The sequence below is a fragment of the Perca flavescens genome, chromosome 6 (assembly GCF_004354835.1).
Source record: "Perca flavescens isolate YP-PL-M2 chromosome 6, PFLA_1.0, whole genome shotgun sequence".
NCBI classification, from domain to species: domain Eukaryota; kingdom Metazoa; phylum Chordata; class Actinopteri; order Perciformes; family Percidae; genus Perca; species Perca flavescens.
This window is the reverse complement of record NC_041336.1, coordinates 21,726,346-21,744,242: the sequence shown is the minus strand read 5'-3', so window position 1 is coordinate 21,744,242 and position 17,897 is coordinate 21,726,346. Positions and strand designations below refer to the sequence as shown.

General features: G+C 42.2%; 1 protein-coding gene across 3 annotated transcripts in view; it reads right to left on the bottom strand.

Moving 5' to 3' along the window:
* Nucleotides 1-94: 94 nt before the first annotated feature.
* The window catches only part of fhod3b (formin homology 2 domain containing 3b), a 96,811-nt gene continuing 79,008 nt past the window's right edge, over nucleotides 95-17,897 (bottom strand). For 2 of the 3 annotated variants that reach the window (XM_028580181.1, XM_028580183.1), the window contains 11 exons: nucleotides 16,063-16,979; nucleotides 15,377-15,535; nucleotides 11,192-11,374; nucleotides 9,166-9,285; nucleotides 8,180-8,341; nucleotides 7,855-8,045; nucleotides 7,465-7,657; nucleotides 6,212-6,235; nucleotides 5,400-5,586; nucleotides 2,808-2,969; nucleotides 95-2,693 (listed from right to left, as the gene is read on the bottom strand). In XM_028580181.1, coding sequence (XP_028435982.1) covers nucleotides 2,611-2,693; nucleotides 2,808-2,969; nucleotides 5,400-5,586; nucleotides 6,212-6,235; nucleotides 7,465-7,657; nucleotides 7,855-8,045; nucleotides 8,180-8,341; nucleotides 9,166-9,285; nucleotides 11,192-11,374; nucleotides 15,377-15,535; nucleotides 16,063-16,979 — 2,381 coding nt within the window. In that variant the 3' untranslated portion in view covers nucleotides 95-2,610. The remainder of the gene's footprint in view (nucleotides 2,694-2,807; nucleotides 2,970-5,399; nucleotides 5,587-6,211; nucleotides 6,236-7,464; nucleotides 7,658-7,854; nucleotides 8,046-8,179; nucleotides 8,342-9,165; nucleotides 9,286-11,191; nucleotides 11,375-15,376; nucleotides 15,536-16,062; nucleotides 16,980-17,897) is intronic. The other variant, XM_028580182.1, reaches the window with a different exon arrangement.

Sequence of the window (17,897 nt, the reverse complement as noted above, 5' to 3'; positions counted from 1 at the left end):
TGGTTTTCTTTTTCCCCCCAAAAGTGTTAGATGTGACACATATTTTTCTAAAACAACACAATTGAAAGATGTAGTAAAAACAAATAGTCCAGAAGATGTTTCAACGAGCCTTTTTTATTGTATTTGTTACATAGTTTTTGCTGTGGGCGTAGACGCAATAGAAGCCTTGGTTGTATAGCATTTGTGTCAAAGTTCCACAGTGATGTTATGGCACAGGCAGCAATGTGTGTGGTGGGCTAATGTTAAAAGAAGAAAATGTTGAGTGCAATGAAATCAAAGGCTTCTAAGGGATTCCACAGGACTAGCTGGTGAACTTTATCTCTGCACGTTTTCACTACAGTTGTTTACTTTGCAGTCTGTGAAGTAAAAAGGTTTAATAACACAAACCGTACAGCTCTGAGAACCAAAGTGAACCTCCTTTTGTATCAAGCAGAAGTGACACCTTTTTAAACCAAGTATGGCTTGGTTTGCTTAAATTATATTTAGAATAATACTGCTTTTAGTCTATTATACACTATTCTACACATGGAGCAAAAAAAACTAAACGGAACAACAAAGACCTTGTCATGACATGTACATAATTTTACAGCATTCCCCCTATATTACTTTACACATCTATTCTGTCTTGTTTTTGACAAAAATCAGTACAATCTGGGAAACACAATGAGCTCCCCCTCCCCTCTCTAACTTGAATTCTACTACGTTGCATGCTACACATTGAGTCTAAGGTGCTGAATAGTTTTCAGTTAATTCTTCAAAAAAACAATATAAACGTACTGCTGGTGTGGTTTTATGTAGCTTTATCATGATGTTGCGCTAGATTCTTGTTTCTCTCAATGGCTATGTTTCCATCACAGTGAAAATTTGCTAGTGGATAGATTTACCTTGCCATGATATAAACTGAAATGATTATTAATTAAGCCAAGGCCATTCCAAATTAATAGCACTACGACTTCATCAATAGCTCGACCTACATAATAAAAACGGCGGGCTCTTTCTTATTCACTTCAATACCGATTTACATGTTTTAAAATAGATAAATAATGGACATTTAATGTGTGTCCATATTACTAATTCTCATGTAAACCCTGATGTTCACATTCATAGTTGGGGGGATGAATGTCCAATGATTGACCAACTGAGATCTCCCGTGATGCCAGTTAAACTACATGTTAATTTGGCCTGGTCTATTTTTAACTTATATTTTACTGAGATCTCGACTGGAGTGGAACAATGCATGTCCGTGTTCTACAGTAAGGCAACAGGATACAGCTAATGTGCATGACCAATCCTACGTTTTCATAAATATTTTAAAGCTATCTTCATAACTATTTGATCCAAGACATAACATGGAAAACAAAAAAGATTTTGTTTAAAAACACTGGTTAAAAATAAATCACAGCTCGTGAATGATGTACGTTGCAGTATTATCCTCTTGCTTGCTCCTCAGACTGCACATCTGTAACATTTTCTTGATTATATGTCCCTGAAAACGTCTTAATAAATAACTGTCTCTGAAAGGCACTCTGAGATGTGCAGCTCATAGTTTCTAGAAGATAAAACTACATAACTCTGAAGATTGCTCACCTGTTAACACTGCGTCTGCCTTCCTCATACTGTCTCCAACTGTTCAGTCCATCAGTGAGAATAATTCACACATGATGCAACTTGAATACGTTTGTTTGTACATTTGTGTACAACCTACAAATATTGAGAATTAGTCTGACACTAGTGGTATCACCCGCAGTAACAGAACTTTAAAAAGATGTTTCTCTGATAAATCCTTATCCAGTCAACAGACATTTGACAAAGCTTTAGATGCTCATCTGCCTCGAATGTGTCCACTTTGATTAGACATTAAAAACTGTGCTACTGTTGATTTGCTGGTTAAACGGTTGAGTATATTTCAGATGTCAGTGGTTCATCAGTGTCAAGGATTTCACATTCCATTGATACCCAACTCTTATATCCAGTGCAATTGTTCCTTATTTGAGCACCTTCTTGAGCAAAATGAAGAAGAAAAAAAAAAAAAACTACTACAGTAGTATATAACAGAATAACCCTCTGCACAAAGCCATCTATTCAACAGATGAAATGTCTTTAATTTTCTCTAAAGCTGCAGGGCTGACACTAAAACCAAGCAGCGGAGAGTTTAGTGTCTGTGCCACACTTCTTGCCCTTTGGATTCAGTCAAGGCCACTGAGATTGAAGCACACACACTGCCAACTCTTGATGCCCTCCACTGTAAAAAACTTTTGCACAGTTGTTTGTATATAATGTCACGTTCAAAGGGTGATTGTGAGTAAGCCTTGTGAGTGCACGTCATTGATGTTTTTTCAGCAATAGCAAAGCTTAGTGGTTTGGATGCAGCGCTCCATTTCTGCTCTCTCTGACCGTCGGTTCAAATGAATGAATGAATGAATAAAACCTTTTTTCCACTCTCTTCAGGAAGCATTGGTGTCAAGCCCATGTACCAAACGCATAAAGATGAGGTCAACTCATTGAAGCTGGGGGGGATTTTAGTGCCAAGCCAGAGTGGAGTGGGTTGCCAGGTTAGGAGTAGGAATTGGAGGGGCAGTGAAAGGGTTCCCAGACGTCCTTATGTCCACCTCACACCTGCATCTCTGAACCACTGGACAAGCCGAGAGCATTTGCCTCCTCTGTTGTCAAACCATTCTTCAGTGTCCTCCTCACTGTGCAGACAGGATTAAAAGTGTATTATTACAGTGTTTGCACATGCAGCTGATTGCATGTCTCTGTGCGTTATAATAAACAATGCCAATTGGCCAACAGTTGACACGACTCACATGATTTTCGGTTGGCTCGGGACCGTCTCCTCTCCCGAGGTTGCGTCCGCTGGCTGGGCCCCTGAGTGGCTGACCTAACAATCCTCTCCATGATCTCATCAGCTGTATCATCTGTGCAGTTCACTGGGTCGTCACTGGCAGAGCACCATGGGGGAACACACCCTAAAAAAGTAAGGTCAGAATGGATAGGAAAACAACAGACATATTGTATTTTAGGGCAGGTTTAAGAAATCTACTGCCTACAGCCAAAGAAGTCATATGTATGTCATAAAAAAGTCATGAAAAGTAATAGTATAGTATGTCATAGAAAGTCATAGTATAATATGTCATGAAAACCCCTATAAAGTCACAGTGATAAAAAGTCATAGTATAGCATGTCGAAAAAAGTGATGAAAAAGTCATAGTATAGCATGTTGAAAAAAGTGATAAAAAAAAAAAGTCATAGCATAGTATGTCAAAAACTGCATTTATCATTCTCTTATCACTATAAGCTATCTGACCTGACAGGAGACATTATGATTTTGGCATATTTGTCTCTTCAACTTAGTACAGCCGGAAACATGTAAAATTAGCCGAGTGACTAACACTGGCGCATTTACAGAAATGGTGATTAATGTGCGTGGTCCTAATCAAATAAAAACTTACAATTTGAACACTCAACCTTCTGTCTTTCAATCAAAATCGTATCACCTTAAGCTATCTGACCTGACAGGAAGATTGTTTTCATAAAAAAGTCATAGTATAGCATGTCGAAAAAAGTGATAAAAAAGTCAGAGACTAGCATGTTAAAAAAAATGATAAAAAAAGTTGTAGTATAGTATATCAAAAAAGCTATAGTATGTCAAAAAAATTGATAAAAAGTCATAGTATAGCATGTCGAAACAAGTCAGTATCGAATGTCGAAAAAAATCATAGTATAGCATGTCGAAAAGTGATTAAAAAGTCTTAGTATAGAATGTCGAGGAAAGTGATAAAAAGTCATAGAAGAGTATGTCGAAAAAAGTGATAAAAAAGTCATAATATAGAATAGAAAAAAGTGATCAAAAAGTCATAGTATAGCATGTCGAAAAATGTTATCGTATGGTATGTCAAAAAAAGTTATTAAAAAAGTCATTGTATATAGCATGTCAAAAAAGTCTTAGTATAGTATGTCAAAAAATTTGTCAAAAATTCATAGTATAGCATGTCTAAAAATTTTATCATATGGCATGTCGAAAAAAGTGATAAAAAACTCATTGTATATAGCATGTCAAAAAAGTCATAGTATAGTATGTCAAAAAAGTGGTCAAAAAGTGATAGTATAGCATGTCTAAAAAAGTCATAGTATAGTATGTCAAAAAAGTGATAAAAAAGTCATAGTATATAGCATGTAGAAAAAAATGATCAAAAAGTCATTGTATATAGCATGTTGAAAAAAGTGATAAAAAGTCATAGTATATAGCATGTAGAAAAAAGTGATCAAAAAGTCATTGTATATAGCATGTTGAAAAAAGTGATGAATAAGTCATAGTTGAAAAAAGTGATCAAAAATTCAAAGAATAGTATGTCAAAAAAGTGATGAAAAAGTCAGTATAGTATGTCAAAAAAGTCATAGTATAATATGTCGAAAAAAGTGATTTAAAAAGTCATAGTAGAGTATGTTGAAAAAAGTGATGAATAAGTCATAATAGTATGTCAAAAAAATTGTTAGAAAAGTCATAGCATAGTATGTCGAAAAAAGTGATAGTATAGCATGTCGAAAAAAGTGGTAGTATAGCATGTCGAAAAAAGTGATTTAAAAAGTCATAGTCGAGTATGACGAAAAAAGTGATGAATAAGTCATAACAGTATGTTGAAAAAAGTGATCAAAAATTCAAAGTATAGTATGTCAAAAAGATTGTTAGAAAAGTCATAGCATATTATGTCAAAAAAAGTGATAAAAAAAGTCATAGTTTAGTATGTCAAAAAAAGTCATAGTATAGTATGTCGAAAAAGTCATAGCATGGTATGTCGAAAAAAATTATCAAAAAGTCATAGAATAGTGTGTCGAAAAAAGTGATAAAAAGTCATAATATAGCATTGTCCTTCTTAATGTTTTTTCCCTTGATGTGGCCCTAATGCTCCGTCGTAATAGTATGTCATAAAAATGTCATAAAAAGTCATAGTATAGTATGTAATTTAGGACTTTTTTATGACATACTATAAAATTACTTTTTATGACATACCATACTGTGACTTTTTATGATCTAAAAAAGTCATAAAAAGTCATAGTATAGTATGTCATAATAAGTCATAGAATTGTTTGTCATAAAAGGTCATAGTATAGTGTCATGAAAAATCATAGTATAGCATGTCAAAAAATGTATAAAAAAGTCATAATATAGCATGTCATTAAAAGTCATAAAAAGTTATAGTATAGTTTGTCATAAAAAAATCATAGTATAGTATGCCATAAAAAAGTCATAAAAAGTAATAGTATAGTTTGCCAAAAAAAGTCATAAAAAGTCATAGTATATATGCCATAAAAATAATAAAAAGTAATATAGCACGTCATTTAAAAGTCATACTTACTATACAGGGGCTGTAACAGTATAACATGTTTGTGAGACTGACCTCGGGTGCTGCTGGCTCTGGTGCGTGTACGGAGGCCGGGCACCGTGGATGTCACGCTCTCTCCGCCCTGCAGGCTACTCTTTAGTACGGCCTTCATGTTCTCATGTTCAGCTGCATCTTCAGCATACTGGATACCCTGAGGCTGGCTGTCCTGTGCGTCGGATGGGCCACCGCCAAATTTACCACTCTGGAGGGGGAGGACACAGGATTACTATATCTGACATTTTATAAGTAGGAGATGGTGAAACTCAGCTCCATGCTGTGGCTTTTTTAGTATTTGGGGAGAACCACAAGAAAAATATAAAAACAAAATCAAACTTGTCATACAAGTTAAGCTTTACAACACGTTCCAGCCTAGAATAAGAACAATTGGTCATTTTGAGTAGTTGAAAGTTTCACATACACATTTAAAGTGCTATTTATTCTGTGACACAAAAGAAAAAAAATCCCCATGATAATGATGCAGACATGCCAGGTTTAAGAGTACAGCTTCCCTTTCTGAGGTCCATTCATTTCTACCAGGAAGTAGATGTGACTCCTCCTAGTCAGATTCTTTCAACACTGCAGCTGACATCATGCAGACACCTCCTTTTCTCTCCTTTTCATCACCTTCAAGCTTCCTCATTCATGTAAGGTCACACGCACACACAGAACCTGACGGTCTCACTGATGACTTGTCCTTTGTTAATCCTCGTAAATACATCCATTATTGATATATTGTTATATTCAAAGTTATGACAGCAGTCCGGTTGAATGTTAGTCACAACAAAACGTTCACATGCACTTGTTTACACACAAAGTGAGCCCCCTACCTCACTACCATCTTCATCCTCACTCTACAGAGATAAAGGAAATGGAAGAAAAAAAGCCAAACGGTGTGTTGTAAATACTGTAAATTGCTAGTGTCAAGTGAAAACTTTTCATATACAAAGTGACAAATATTTAGGATACTGTGTTTAGGTTTTCAGATTGATATATACACTACTGAGTTATCTACTTGTTTTTTTTTTTTACAAAGGTTGTAGCATTTTCTCAAATCATAAAGACTCATGTAATCCTTAATTTGTGTCCTAAACATTAAAGAAATTGTTTAATATTTTGAGAAACACGGTTATTTACTTTTTTTGCAGAGAGTTAGACAAGAAGATTATACTTTCATACCACATGTCTGTACAGTAAATATGGACATGGGCAGCCTGCTAGCTTGGCTTAGCATTCAGACTGGGAACCAAAAGATTTTGCCTACCGCCACCTCCAAAGCTCAGTAATTAACACGTTATATCTTGTTTGTACAAAAAAAAAAAATTGTTACCTAGGGGTTATTGGTAGTCGGATTTTGTCATGGACAGAACAAGGCTGTTTGCACCTGCTTTTAGTCTATATGCCAGTCTAAGATAACTTTAAACAAACAGATAAATCATCTCATGCAACTCTCAGCAAGAAAGTGATGTCAAACTATTCCTTTAAATATCAAAACTTCTATGACATTTTAACCTCCCTATACCATAAGAAACATTGCAGATACTGTATAAGCTTTGGAAGAGTGGAGCATATTTGACTGAACATCTTTGTAAGAGTGTGGTTAAGGTATGGGCCTTGTTTTTTCTCCTTCAGGGACATCCAAAGGTTTGAATTTTCACACAGTGATTGAATTAGGGTACCTTTGAAGAGAGGGGCCCCTGTCAAGGCTCGCTGCGGAGTCCGCTCTGAGCAGCCAACTCCTCCGGGTTTAAGGGATTTTAATCATGCAGGGAGGTGTTTGCTCTGGCCTTTCTTAGGCTGCTTCAGCTACAGAATGAGATACACTAAAAACAACTTACTGATTGTTTTTACAGTAATCTATACATGTGAATACCGAGGAACTGCGCTGATGTTATTGCAAATGTATGCCGCGTCTGTCAGAAATGGCCACGTTTGGCGCTTTAACCAGATTAAGGTTATAACCAGTGTCTAGAGATTGCTCATATTGTCTCATAGAATTGAGAAAGTACAAACTAAACAAAGAAAATGATTAGAAAATTGAGAAACTGGTGTGTGACCGCTGCTCGTGGTGAGGAGCACTTACATCTGTTATCATTTTCCCCCTGGTCTTGTTCCTCTCTCTGTGGTTGGCCCTCTTCTGTTTCTGTTGTAGCACACGCTCTCTTGTTGTGCGATACTCCAGGGCAAATTCACTCAGGATCTTGCTAAATCGATGAATGCTAACCTCACGTATGGCATATATCGGATGGCCCAGGAACAGCAGAAAGGCATGGAACCTGCAGATGTGTAGAGCAACATCACAGAGATCTTTGGGTGGAAGCAAAGTTTAAACATGCTTTAAAAAGTAGTGAAAGTCACTAAACACTAAAAATGGCTGTAAACGCCATTGAAACAGATATAAATATAGAATATATGAACTAAAATGCAAGAAATATGTAATCTAATCCAGCATTTAATCTACACCTGAACATACCTGTTGAGTATTCTTCGATGTACAATCTTCAGAATAATTATTCTCTCTGCACAATCTTTGAGGAAGTCTGACATTTTTTGTTTCAATGCTGGTTTCATCTCATGTTTCGCAATGACCTTGAGGTGATCCCATGATGCTTTGCACCTACGCTCCATCTGGGCCAGATTGTCTTGAAGCTGGTCAAAGTCCACCTGACAACAATATCACAGAATTGTTGAGGACTCTCTTCTTCAGTGGATATGCCATTTGCATTCACTGCTACTAGTAACAAACTGATACTGTGGACAAACTGTTTAAAGAGTTTTTTTTTTAAATTTAAAAAAACCTTGGTCAAGCGGGTGATGGCTCCTATCTCAGAGTAGAGGTCAGTGCTGTCTGGAAACTTCTCCACCACAATGGAGCAGGCGTGGTGCAGCAAGGACTGCTTATGAACCGTGTCCTTCACCTCTGGGACTTTTTCCAAGTAATTCAGCTCAAAGCCTTTAGCCTAGAAATCCATGCATGCACAACAACACAGTCAGAATGTAAGACGGAAACAACTGTCTGGAATTAAAAATCAAGAGCCCCTAGTCGAGGACCAAATTGCAGTGAATTTCCTTTTTGGCAGGGTTAGAAAAAGGGGTTCTATGGAGTGCGCCGAGTAGATATGTAGATTCATTAGGCTGGTGATTATCAGAAACCTCAATCTACTTCAGACTCGACCGATTGTTCCGCTCACCAAAGACCAAACATATCATAAAAGACATAATCCCAACCGGATCTCCTTTATTCTGCTGCCAGTTTTAAATGGCTTACTGCAAAAATATATAAATGCAGCCATTATTTACGGGAACTACTTGTTTTGATGTCGATGACTTATGTTTCCCTTTTGCATTTTTGGCTCTCATATCCAAGAGGTTCACTAATACATAGACATGCACACAGAAACCCCCATCACAAAGTGAGACAAAAAGAATACAGGACATAGATGCAAGTTCACACACAAGCAGCCAGACAAACACAAACTGTCAGAAAACACACAATCGCACAACCTCCCTCCCTTTTCCCACTTCAGACAGACAGAGCAAGGGCCAGCAGAGGCCTTGATGAACGTTTTTACTGTAGAAGGACAGTGTCTGGTGCAGACACAGTCAGGCAGCACATTCTTCTACACATAGTGAGTCCACTGTTATCCTTGCCAAATAAATATCTTGGCGGGGGAGTCGAGGGAGGAGGAGGAGAAGTGTGGCGAAATGAAGGAAGTAAGTAAAAGACACAGAGGGAGAGAAAGTGAAAAATGAGGAAGCCATACATGTCTTGAGAGTTACTCACATTAGTGCCGTTGAGGAAGTTGCCAATGGCCAGCAGTGTGGTCAAGATGTGGCGGAGTGTCTTGTTTTTCTCTAACTGGTCCATCCCTTCCTTGAGGTCCTGCAGAGGCTCTGCCACTTCCTAACAGAGCATAGGAATGCAGTCAGGAAACATCTATCTACCCTTGCCTGTTCATGTTTCTGCCATTTGATTTTGCTCTTATAACAATGTACAGTAAATTGTCAAAAAATATAACATCACCAAATTTACACAATAAAGTCTGTTTACAGGTCTTGGGAGTACTTCTGCATATGTGAAAATAAAATAGTTTAAAGCCTTTTGTGGCTCAAGAGGGAGCTTCATGGAGCTGCTAAGTGATGTCACTTGAGGCAGCGTTGGTTAGGGCTGACTACAAGTTTGAAACAGAAAAATATCTGAGGGGTTGGAGTTAGATGGAGCATATAGCCCGCTCCTCATCTCTGCTTTAGGCTACATTAGCTGCTACTAGCATAACACACCTGAATCTCAGACTAAACTGTCAGCGCTCAAGTTGCTTTATGGGTAATGTAGGTCAAGTTGAATCCTTTTTAAATAGAAATTATGATTTTGACAGTGTTATAGTAATTCAATTCTGAATTGGTGGAATACTCTGTTAAATATTTCAAAATTTTGGAAAAAATTCTTGCAGAGAGTTAGATAAGCAAATAAATATCTAATTTATAATTATTATTACTATACTTTGATTCCTTTAAAGGTCCTATGACATGCTGCTTTTTGGATGCTTTTATATAGGCTTCAGTGATCCCCTAATACTGTATCTGAAGTCTCTTTCCCGAAATTCAGCCTTGGTGCAGAACTACAGCCACTAGAGCCAGTCCCACAATGAGCTTTCCTTAGGACGTGCCATTTCTGTGTCTGTAACTTTAAATGCTATTGAGGAGGAGAGAGGGGGGGCAAGGTGGAGGGGTGGGGTTGTGGCCTTGACCAACTGCCATGCTTTGCTCGTTTGCAACATAGACAGTATATAAACTGGACCAACAGATCCGGTTGCTCTGGAGGGAGACCATTGAAGGATATTAGAAGCACTTTTCCGGTGAGCGCTGAGCGACGACGTAAATGTGACATGGGCAACCTGTCTGAAAGTTGTAAATCTTCTGGTAGCTTTGGCAAGAGAAATCTCAATCATTCCCAGTCTTACAGAGACGGAAAGCGTAGGTATATGTAAGGAGATAACATGGACACAGGCTAATTATTGCTAACTAAAAAGCTAGTTAAAATTAGTAATTAAACTAGCCACAACTGCCTGCAAGCTTCTCCTGTACTATACGGTAATTCCTCTACTATGCAACAGTAAGTTACGTGGTTATGACACAATCGTTAGCCTATTTTTTATAAAAACGTCTGCTACAGAGCCATAACGTGAGATACAAGGTAATGGAGCCTTTGATACATTGTCGTGTTTCTTTATAAATAAACAATGGACAAAAAAAGTCTCTAAACGCTTCAGATGTAAAGTTATTCGCTGTCAAAGTGATGTCAAAATGGATGGCAGTCAATGGAATGCTAATGTCGGGTGATCGTTTGGTAGCATCAAAATGGCGCCATAGGAGGCTTGAGTTCTGAAGCAAAGCTTACCCCCTTGGTTTGAAAGCCATGATGTCTCTCTTTCATGGGCGGGCCAAATTCTCTGGGCGGGCAAAGCAGAGAAAGGGGAGGTAACCTTGCTCCTTATGTACATCAGGCCTTTGCTCATAAGGAGCAAAATTCCAGATCGGCCCATCTGAGCTTTCATTTTCTCAAAGGCAGAGCAGGATACCCAGGGCTCGGTTTACACCTATCGCCACTACTTTCTAACCACTAGGGGACCATAGGCAGGCTGGGGGAAGTCATATTAATGTTAAAAAACCTCATAAAGTGAAATTTTCATGCCATGGGACCTTTAAAATAAAAAATAATGAAATAAATGAAGTTTTCGAGTGTTTTACTTCTGTAACTCTGTAGTGTGATCTGTCTGTGTGTGATTAAAGTGGACACGAATGTGTCTGACCTTCTCAATAAGCTCATAGTCCATCTTGAATGCCCACAGCTGCAGGCGAGCAGACAGCTCTGTGATGGAGGAGAGGGTGAGAAGGAACTGTTCAGCGCTGCCCAGGGGAATATCAGGGTTGACCAGCTGAGCCTCCTGGATCTTCTGCTTCTCCTCCTCTGTGGGGATCATTGTCAGGATTTTCTAGGAGAGGGAGGGAAGGGAAAGGAACAGGCTTATAGGATAATTTATCAAGTCAACCTTTCTGTTTTTCAACGCCTGAGTAAAACCTTTACATAATATTTCAGGGAGAAAATCATGGGAGGAGAGAGAGAAAAAAATTGATTCTGACATTCCCGCTCTGTCTTCTCCGTGAACCATCACCTTATCGTGGTGGAGAGGTTTGTGTGTCTCTGTGAACCTGAGGGCTGTGTTGTCTGGAGCTTTGTGCTCCTGGTAGGGTCTCCCAAGGCAAAGTGGTCTCAGGTGAGGGGCCAGACAAAGAATGGTTCAAAAATCCCAATGAAGAAGCAAGGTAGAGATGGAGTGACCCTGCCCGAGGGAAGCCGGGCCCCCGCCTGGAGCCAGGCCCAGACGGGCGGGCTTGCCGGGCGAGCGCCTGGGTGGCGGGTTTGCCACGGAGCCCGCCGGGCACAGCCCGAACAAGCTACGTGGCTCCCATCTCTCCAGCCCATGGGCCCACCACCTGTGGGAGGAACCGTTGGGGTCGGGTGCGATGCCACATGGGTGGCAGTGAAGGTCAGGGGCCTCGACGGACCAGACCCGGGCGGCAGACGCTGGCTCTGGGGACGGGAACGTCACCTCTCTGTGGGGGAAGGAGCCGGAACTGGTGCGGGAGGTGGAGCGCCACCGTTAGATCTGGTGGGGCTTACCTCTGCACAGTCTCGGTTCTGGAACCATACTCCTGGATAGGGGTTGGACTCTTTTCTTCTCCGGAGTTGCCCAGGGTGTGAGGCGCCCGGGCGGGTGTGGGGATACTCACAAGCCCCGGCTGAGCCCGCTGTGTTGGAGTTACCCCCGTGGACGAGAGGGTCGCCTCCCCACGCCTGCGGGTTGTGGGGGAAAACTCTGACTGTTGTTTGTGCATATGCACCAAACAGGAGTTCGGAGTATTCGGCCTTCTTGAGACCTTGACTGGAGTCCTGCATGGGGCTCCCAGTGGGGACTCCATTGTTCTGCTGGGGGACTTCAACGCACACGTGGGCAATGATGGAGACACCTGGAGGCGTGATTGGGAGGAACGGCCTCCTGATCTAAACCAGAGTGGTTGTTTGTTGTTGGACTTCTGTGCTAGTCATGGATTGTCTATAACGAACACCATGTTCGAACATAGGGATGCTCATAAGTGTACCTGGTACCAGAGCACCCTAGGCCAAGGTCAATGATCGATTTCATAATCGTTTCATCTGATCTGAGGCCGTTGTTTTGGACACTCATGAAGAGAGGGGCAGAGCTGTCAACCGATCACCATCTGGTGGTGAGTTGGGTCAGGGGTGGGGAAGACTCTGGACAGACCTGGTAAGCCCAAACGTGTTTGCGGGTAAATTGGGAACGTCTGGAGGAGGCCCCTGTCCGACAGACTTTCAACTCACACCTCCGGGCGGAGCTTTTCGTGCATCCCTGTGGAGGCTGGGGGCATTGAACCCGAGTGGACAATGTTCAAAGTTTCCATTGCTGAAGGGACCATCTTAGGATCTTAGGTGCCTCAAGGGGCGGTAACCCACGAACACCGTGGTGGACACCAGTGGTCAGGGAAGCCGTCCGATTGAAGAAGGAGTCCTTCCGGGATATGTTATCTCGGAGGACTCCGGAGGCGGTTGCAGGGTACCGAAGGGCCATGCAGCCTCTGCCGTGAAAGAGGCAAAGCAGCGGGTGTGGGAGAAGTTTGGAGAAGACATGGAGAAGGACTTTCGGTCGGCACCAAAGTGTTTCTGGAAAACTGTTCGCCACCTCAGGAGGGGAAGGGGAACCATCCAAGCTGTGTACAGTAAGGATGGGACACTGTTGACCTCCACTGAGGAGGTAATAGGGCGGTGGAAGGAGCACTTTGAGGAACTCCTGAATCCGACTAATACGCCCTCTATGTTAGAGGCAGAGCTGGAGGATAACGGGGATTGTCGCCGATTTCCCAGGCGGAAGTCACTGATGTAGTCAAACAACTACACAGTGGCAAAGCCCCGGGATTGATGAGATCCGTCCAGAAATGCTCAAGGCTCTGGGTGTGGAGGGGCTGTCCTGGTTGACACGCCTCTTCAACATTGCGTGGAAGTCTGGGACGGTGCCAAAGGAGTCAGACTGGGGTGGTGGTTCCTCTTTTTTAAAAGGGGGACCAGAGGGTGTGTGAATTATAGGGGTATCACACTTCTCAGCCTCCCTGGTAAAGTCTACTCCAAGGTGCTGGAAAGGAGGGTTCGGCCGATAGTCTGACCTCGGGTTGAGGAGGAACAATGCGGATTCCGTCCTGGTCCAACGGACCAGCTCTTCACTCCCGCAAGGATCCTGGAGGGAGCCTGGGAGTATGCCCAACCGGGTCTACATGTGTTTTGTGGATTTGGAGAAGGCGTATGACCGGGTCCCCGGGAGATACTGTGGGAGGTGCTGCGAGAGTATGGGGTGAGGGGGTTCTACCAGGGCCATCCAATCTCTGTATGACCAAAGTGAGAGCTGTGTCCGGGTTCTCGGTAGTAAGTCGGACTCGTTCAGGTGAGGGTTGGCCTCCGCCAGGGCTGCCTTTGTCACCAATCCTGTTTGTAATATTTATGGACAGGATATCGAGGCGTGAAGTCGGGGTGGGGAGGGGTTGCAGTTTGGTGGGCTGGGGATCTCATCGCTGCTCTTTGCAGATGATGTGGTCCTGATGGCATCATCGGCCTGCGACCTTCAGCACTCACTGGATCGGTTCGCAACCGAGTGTGAAGCGGTTGGGATGAGGATCAGCACCTCTAAATCGGAGGCCATGGTTCTCAGCAGGAAACCGATGGAATGCCTTCTCCAGGTAGGGAATGAGTCCTTACCCCAAGTGAAGGAGTTCAAGTACCTTGGGGTTTTGTTCGCGAGTGAGGGGACAATGGAGCGGGAGATTGGTCGGAGAATCGGGCGCAGCCCAGTGCGGTATTGCATTCAATCTATCGCACTGCCAGACGAAAAGAGAGCTGAGCCAGAAGGCAAAGCTCTCGATCTACCGGTCAGTTTTCGTTCCTACCCTCACCTATGGTCATGAAGGCTGGGTCATGACCGAAAGAACGAGATCCAGGGTACAAGCGGCAAATGGGTTTCCTCAGGAGGGTGGCTGGCGTTTTTGAGAAGCTCAGTCATCCGTGAGGAGCTAAAACTGCTCCTTTGCGTAAAGGAGCCAGTTGAGGTGGTTCGGGCATCTGGTAAGGATGCCCCTGGGCGCCTCCCTAGGGAGGTGTTCCAGGCACGCCCAGCTGGGAGGAGGCCTCGGGAAGACCCAGGACTAGGTGGAGGGATTATATCTCCAACCTGGCCTGGGAACGCCGATCCCCAGTCGGAGCTGGTTAATGTTGCTCGGGAAAGGGAAGTTTGGGGTCCCCTGCTGGAGCTGCTCCCCCCGCGACCCGACACCGGATAAGCGGACGAAGATGGATGGATGGATGGATTCCCGCTCTGTTTATCTAAGATGTTGCCAATTTTTACCACAAACTTGTGTGACATCTGAACTTCCAACCTCACTTTTGTTGTCTGGCTGAAATTATCTCCAGAGACAAAAGGTGAGGAGGAATCCTGCTTTCTGCTGAAAATGAACCCAAGGTGAAGCTCTGAAAACTACAGGTTATATTACCCCAAAGGGATGCAACATTAATCATTTATGTATCTACTAAAAAGTCTGTAGTATTTTTTTTTAAAATGAGCTGAAAATATGCATGTGGAGCTAACCTTTAATCATCACAGTGATTGAGTACATGAGAACAACCAAAAAGCCAGCTGTGCAGCCAGAAAATCACATGATATGTCAACATTGTGGGCCATCCCATCTAGAGGAGTTAAATCTCTTGTTTGGGGAAATCTATCAGTGTATGTTGGTGTGCTGAGTAAATATCCTTCAAGAAGAGCATGTTTATTATGGACGCAATGAGCTTGAAGTGGTTCTATTGGATGGACTAGACAGTACTTATGACATGAAGTACCAATTTAGATACAGGATGTGTCTTTAAAAATGCTTACCTCAATGCCTTCCTTGTTCAGTGCATACTCATCAAAGTTGAGGATAGCGGTCTTAATGGTGCGAGGAGGAGGTAAGACAGTCAAGCCAATGTTTATAGCATTGCTGCGTTTTGAATCCAGGACTATAATTTCTTGTCGTTTGCCATCAACAGCTGCTTTCTATGAGAGAAACAAACCATAATCATATATCTTGAGTAGTGAAAGCAGCCCTTAATGTGTTAAAGATGCACTACACAAAATATGTGCGAAAACACACCCGACCTATCAGCCTTTATCCCAAAATGGAGATGTGACAGAGAGCAGCTTGGATCCTATTCACCATAACAGAGCTATACAATAGATTTGGACTGTTTACCCTTCTTGTTGTGGGTATTGTGACCACCAGCTTGAGTGATCCATAGATAGGTGGTGATTAAACTGATGTAGTAACGAAACACAGAGATTTTCTTCTCTCACTAATACTGAGAAGGGTTTCACCCATTGTAAATGCCATCCGGAGTGACGGTTGTCTGGCCACATTTACCACTAAACTCACAAAATGATCCTTTTTAATATGGTGCTGGATAGCAGGAAATCCTGAGCTATGGGAGAGAAACCGAGGCAAATCAGGACCGCAAAATAAACCTCGGAAAGTATATCGTAATACTGCATGGTTCAACTGTAACAGCAGTACAACACAACGTTACCTTTGTGACAGGCAGCTCCTTGGATTTGGACTCAAACAGCTGCTCCAGCTTGGATGTGTCCAGTTTAACTGGCTCCAGTTTGGACCAGAGGGACTCCTTACAGAATTTATGACTCTTACACTGCCAGTCCACGGGACGCACTTCATTCCAGAAAAGACGAATGGTCTTCTTTTTCTTTTGGAAGAGAGGCATATCCCCTCGACTCAGCTGAGGGGAGGGTGGAGGGATTGGGGGCATGAATGGTGGGGGTGGGGGCATCATTTTGCCAAGGATGGGAGGAGGAGGGGGGCACCCAAACAGGGGTGGGGGTGGTGGCAGGGCAGCATTGCATGGTGGAGGGGGAGGTGGTGGTATCAGGTCACTCGACCCCATTACACTGTCCATATCTAAAATGTCCATGTCATCCTCATCCCTCAGGTCCGTGAAGTCCATTTCTTTGATCCGCAGCTCCCTGGGTGTGGCCATCAGCTGATCCCAGATATAGTCTGACTCTTTCTTAGGGGGAAGGCTTGATGAGGCAGCGCTTGGTGCTTTGTCAGTCTGCTGCTGCTCTTTTGAGACCTCAACCTCAGAAGGACATGTTAGGCCTTTGACCAAATCTCCAAACTTCTCCGCCACGGCTCGGACACTGCCCTGCTTGTCCAGATGTCCCACCTCCATCTTCTTCACATTTTCTTCTCTGGCCTGTCTGTGAGCCTCCAGTGTGGAGATCCTGCTGGCCAAGCTAGCCACAGAGGGGTCACTGACCTCTGTCTCCTTCTCACATTTACAGTTTTCTTTCTCCGTTTCTGCTACATTCCCTTCATCATTGCTGGCTGTCTGAGCATAGAGCATGTCCAGCATGAAGCGCTTGTTGTTGAGTATTTTGTTGCACTGGTCGTTAACATCCGCATCTTTAATGCACTGGGTCCATTGGCCTGTTGATATGGAAAGTATTTTGACATTGAGAAAATATACATAGTTGGTTACAGTGTTGGGAGTAACGCATTACAAAAATAACGCAATTGCAGTAATGTATTCCTTTTTGGTGTAAAGCAGTAATATAATGCATTACTAATACAATTTTGGTACTATTATACCCGTTACAATATCAGTAATGCGAGTTACAATGCATTTTAACCCGAAATTTGGTGGTGTTTTGTTTTTTGAAGAATTCACCAACACCGCAAAACATTTGGGCACAGAAAAAAAAAGTCTGTTGAGTGTAATTTTCTGTTGCTGGAATTTGATGGTTGAGATGACTGCAGAGACGGATACATTTGTGAGATGGACATCCTCCCATTATTTTCAGGAGTTTTTTACGCTGCGTTGAAGAGAGGTGCTGTCCCGTCACTCTTCCCATGGCCAGAGCCAGAGACGGTACGGACAACATCAGTGTCCCAACAGGTAACGGTACATCAGCGCGGACAGCAATGTGTCCGAGCAACTGACTGTTTAGGCTCACTAGACGTAATATCATTACACTGTATCAGCTGTGGAAAGTAACAATGCCATACATCAATACAATTGTAAGGTACTTTTAATTAAGTATTTTCATTTTCTCCTACTTTATACTACACCACAATTCAGAGTCAAGTATAGGCCTATTGTACGTTTTACTTCACTATTTATTTTATAGCTTTAGTTACTTTGCAGATTCAGATTAAATAACAAAATATTACAAATAAACTATGAGGTATTAACGTGGATAAAGATGAGACTTTGTTGATCCCGTGGTGAAATTCATAAGCTACCCGCCAAGTTATACTTCCGCTGTCGTTTTGGTGTAACTAACTCAAAAGTAACGCAAAAGTAGTGTAAAGCATTTCAATTAAGAGACAGTACTATTGTAATAT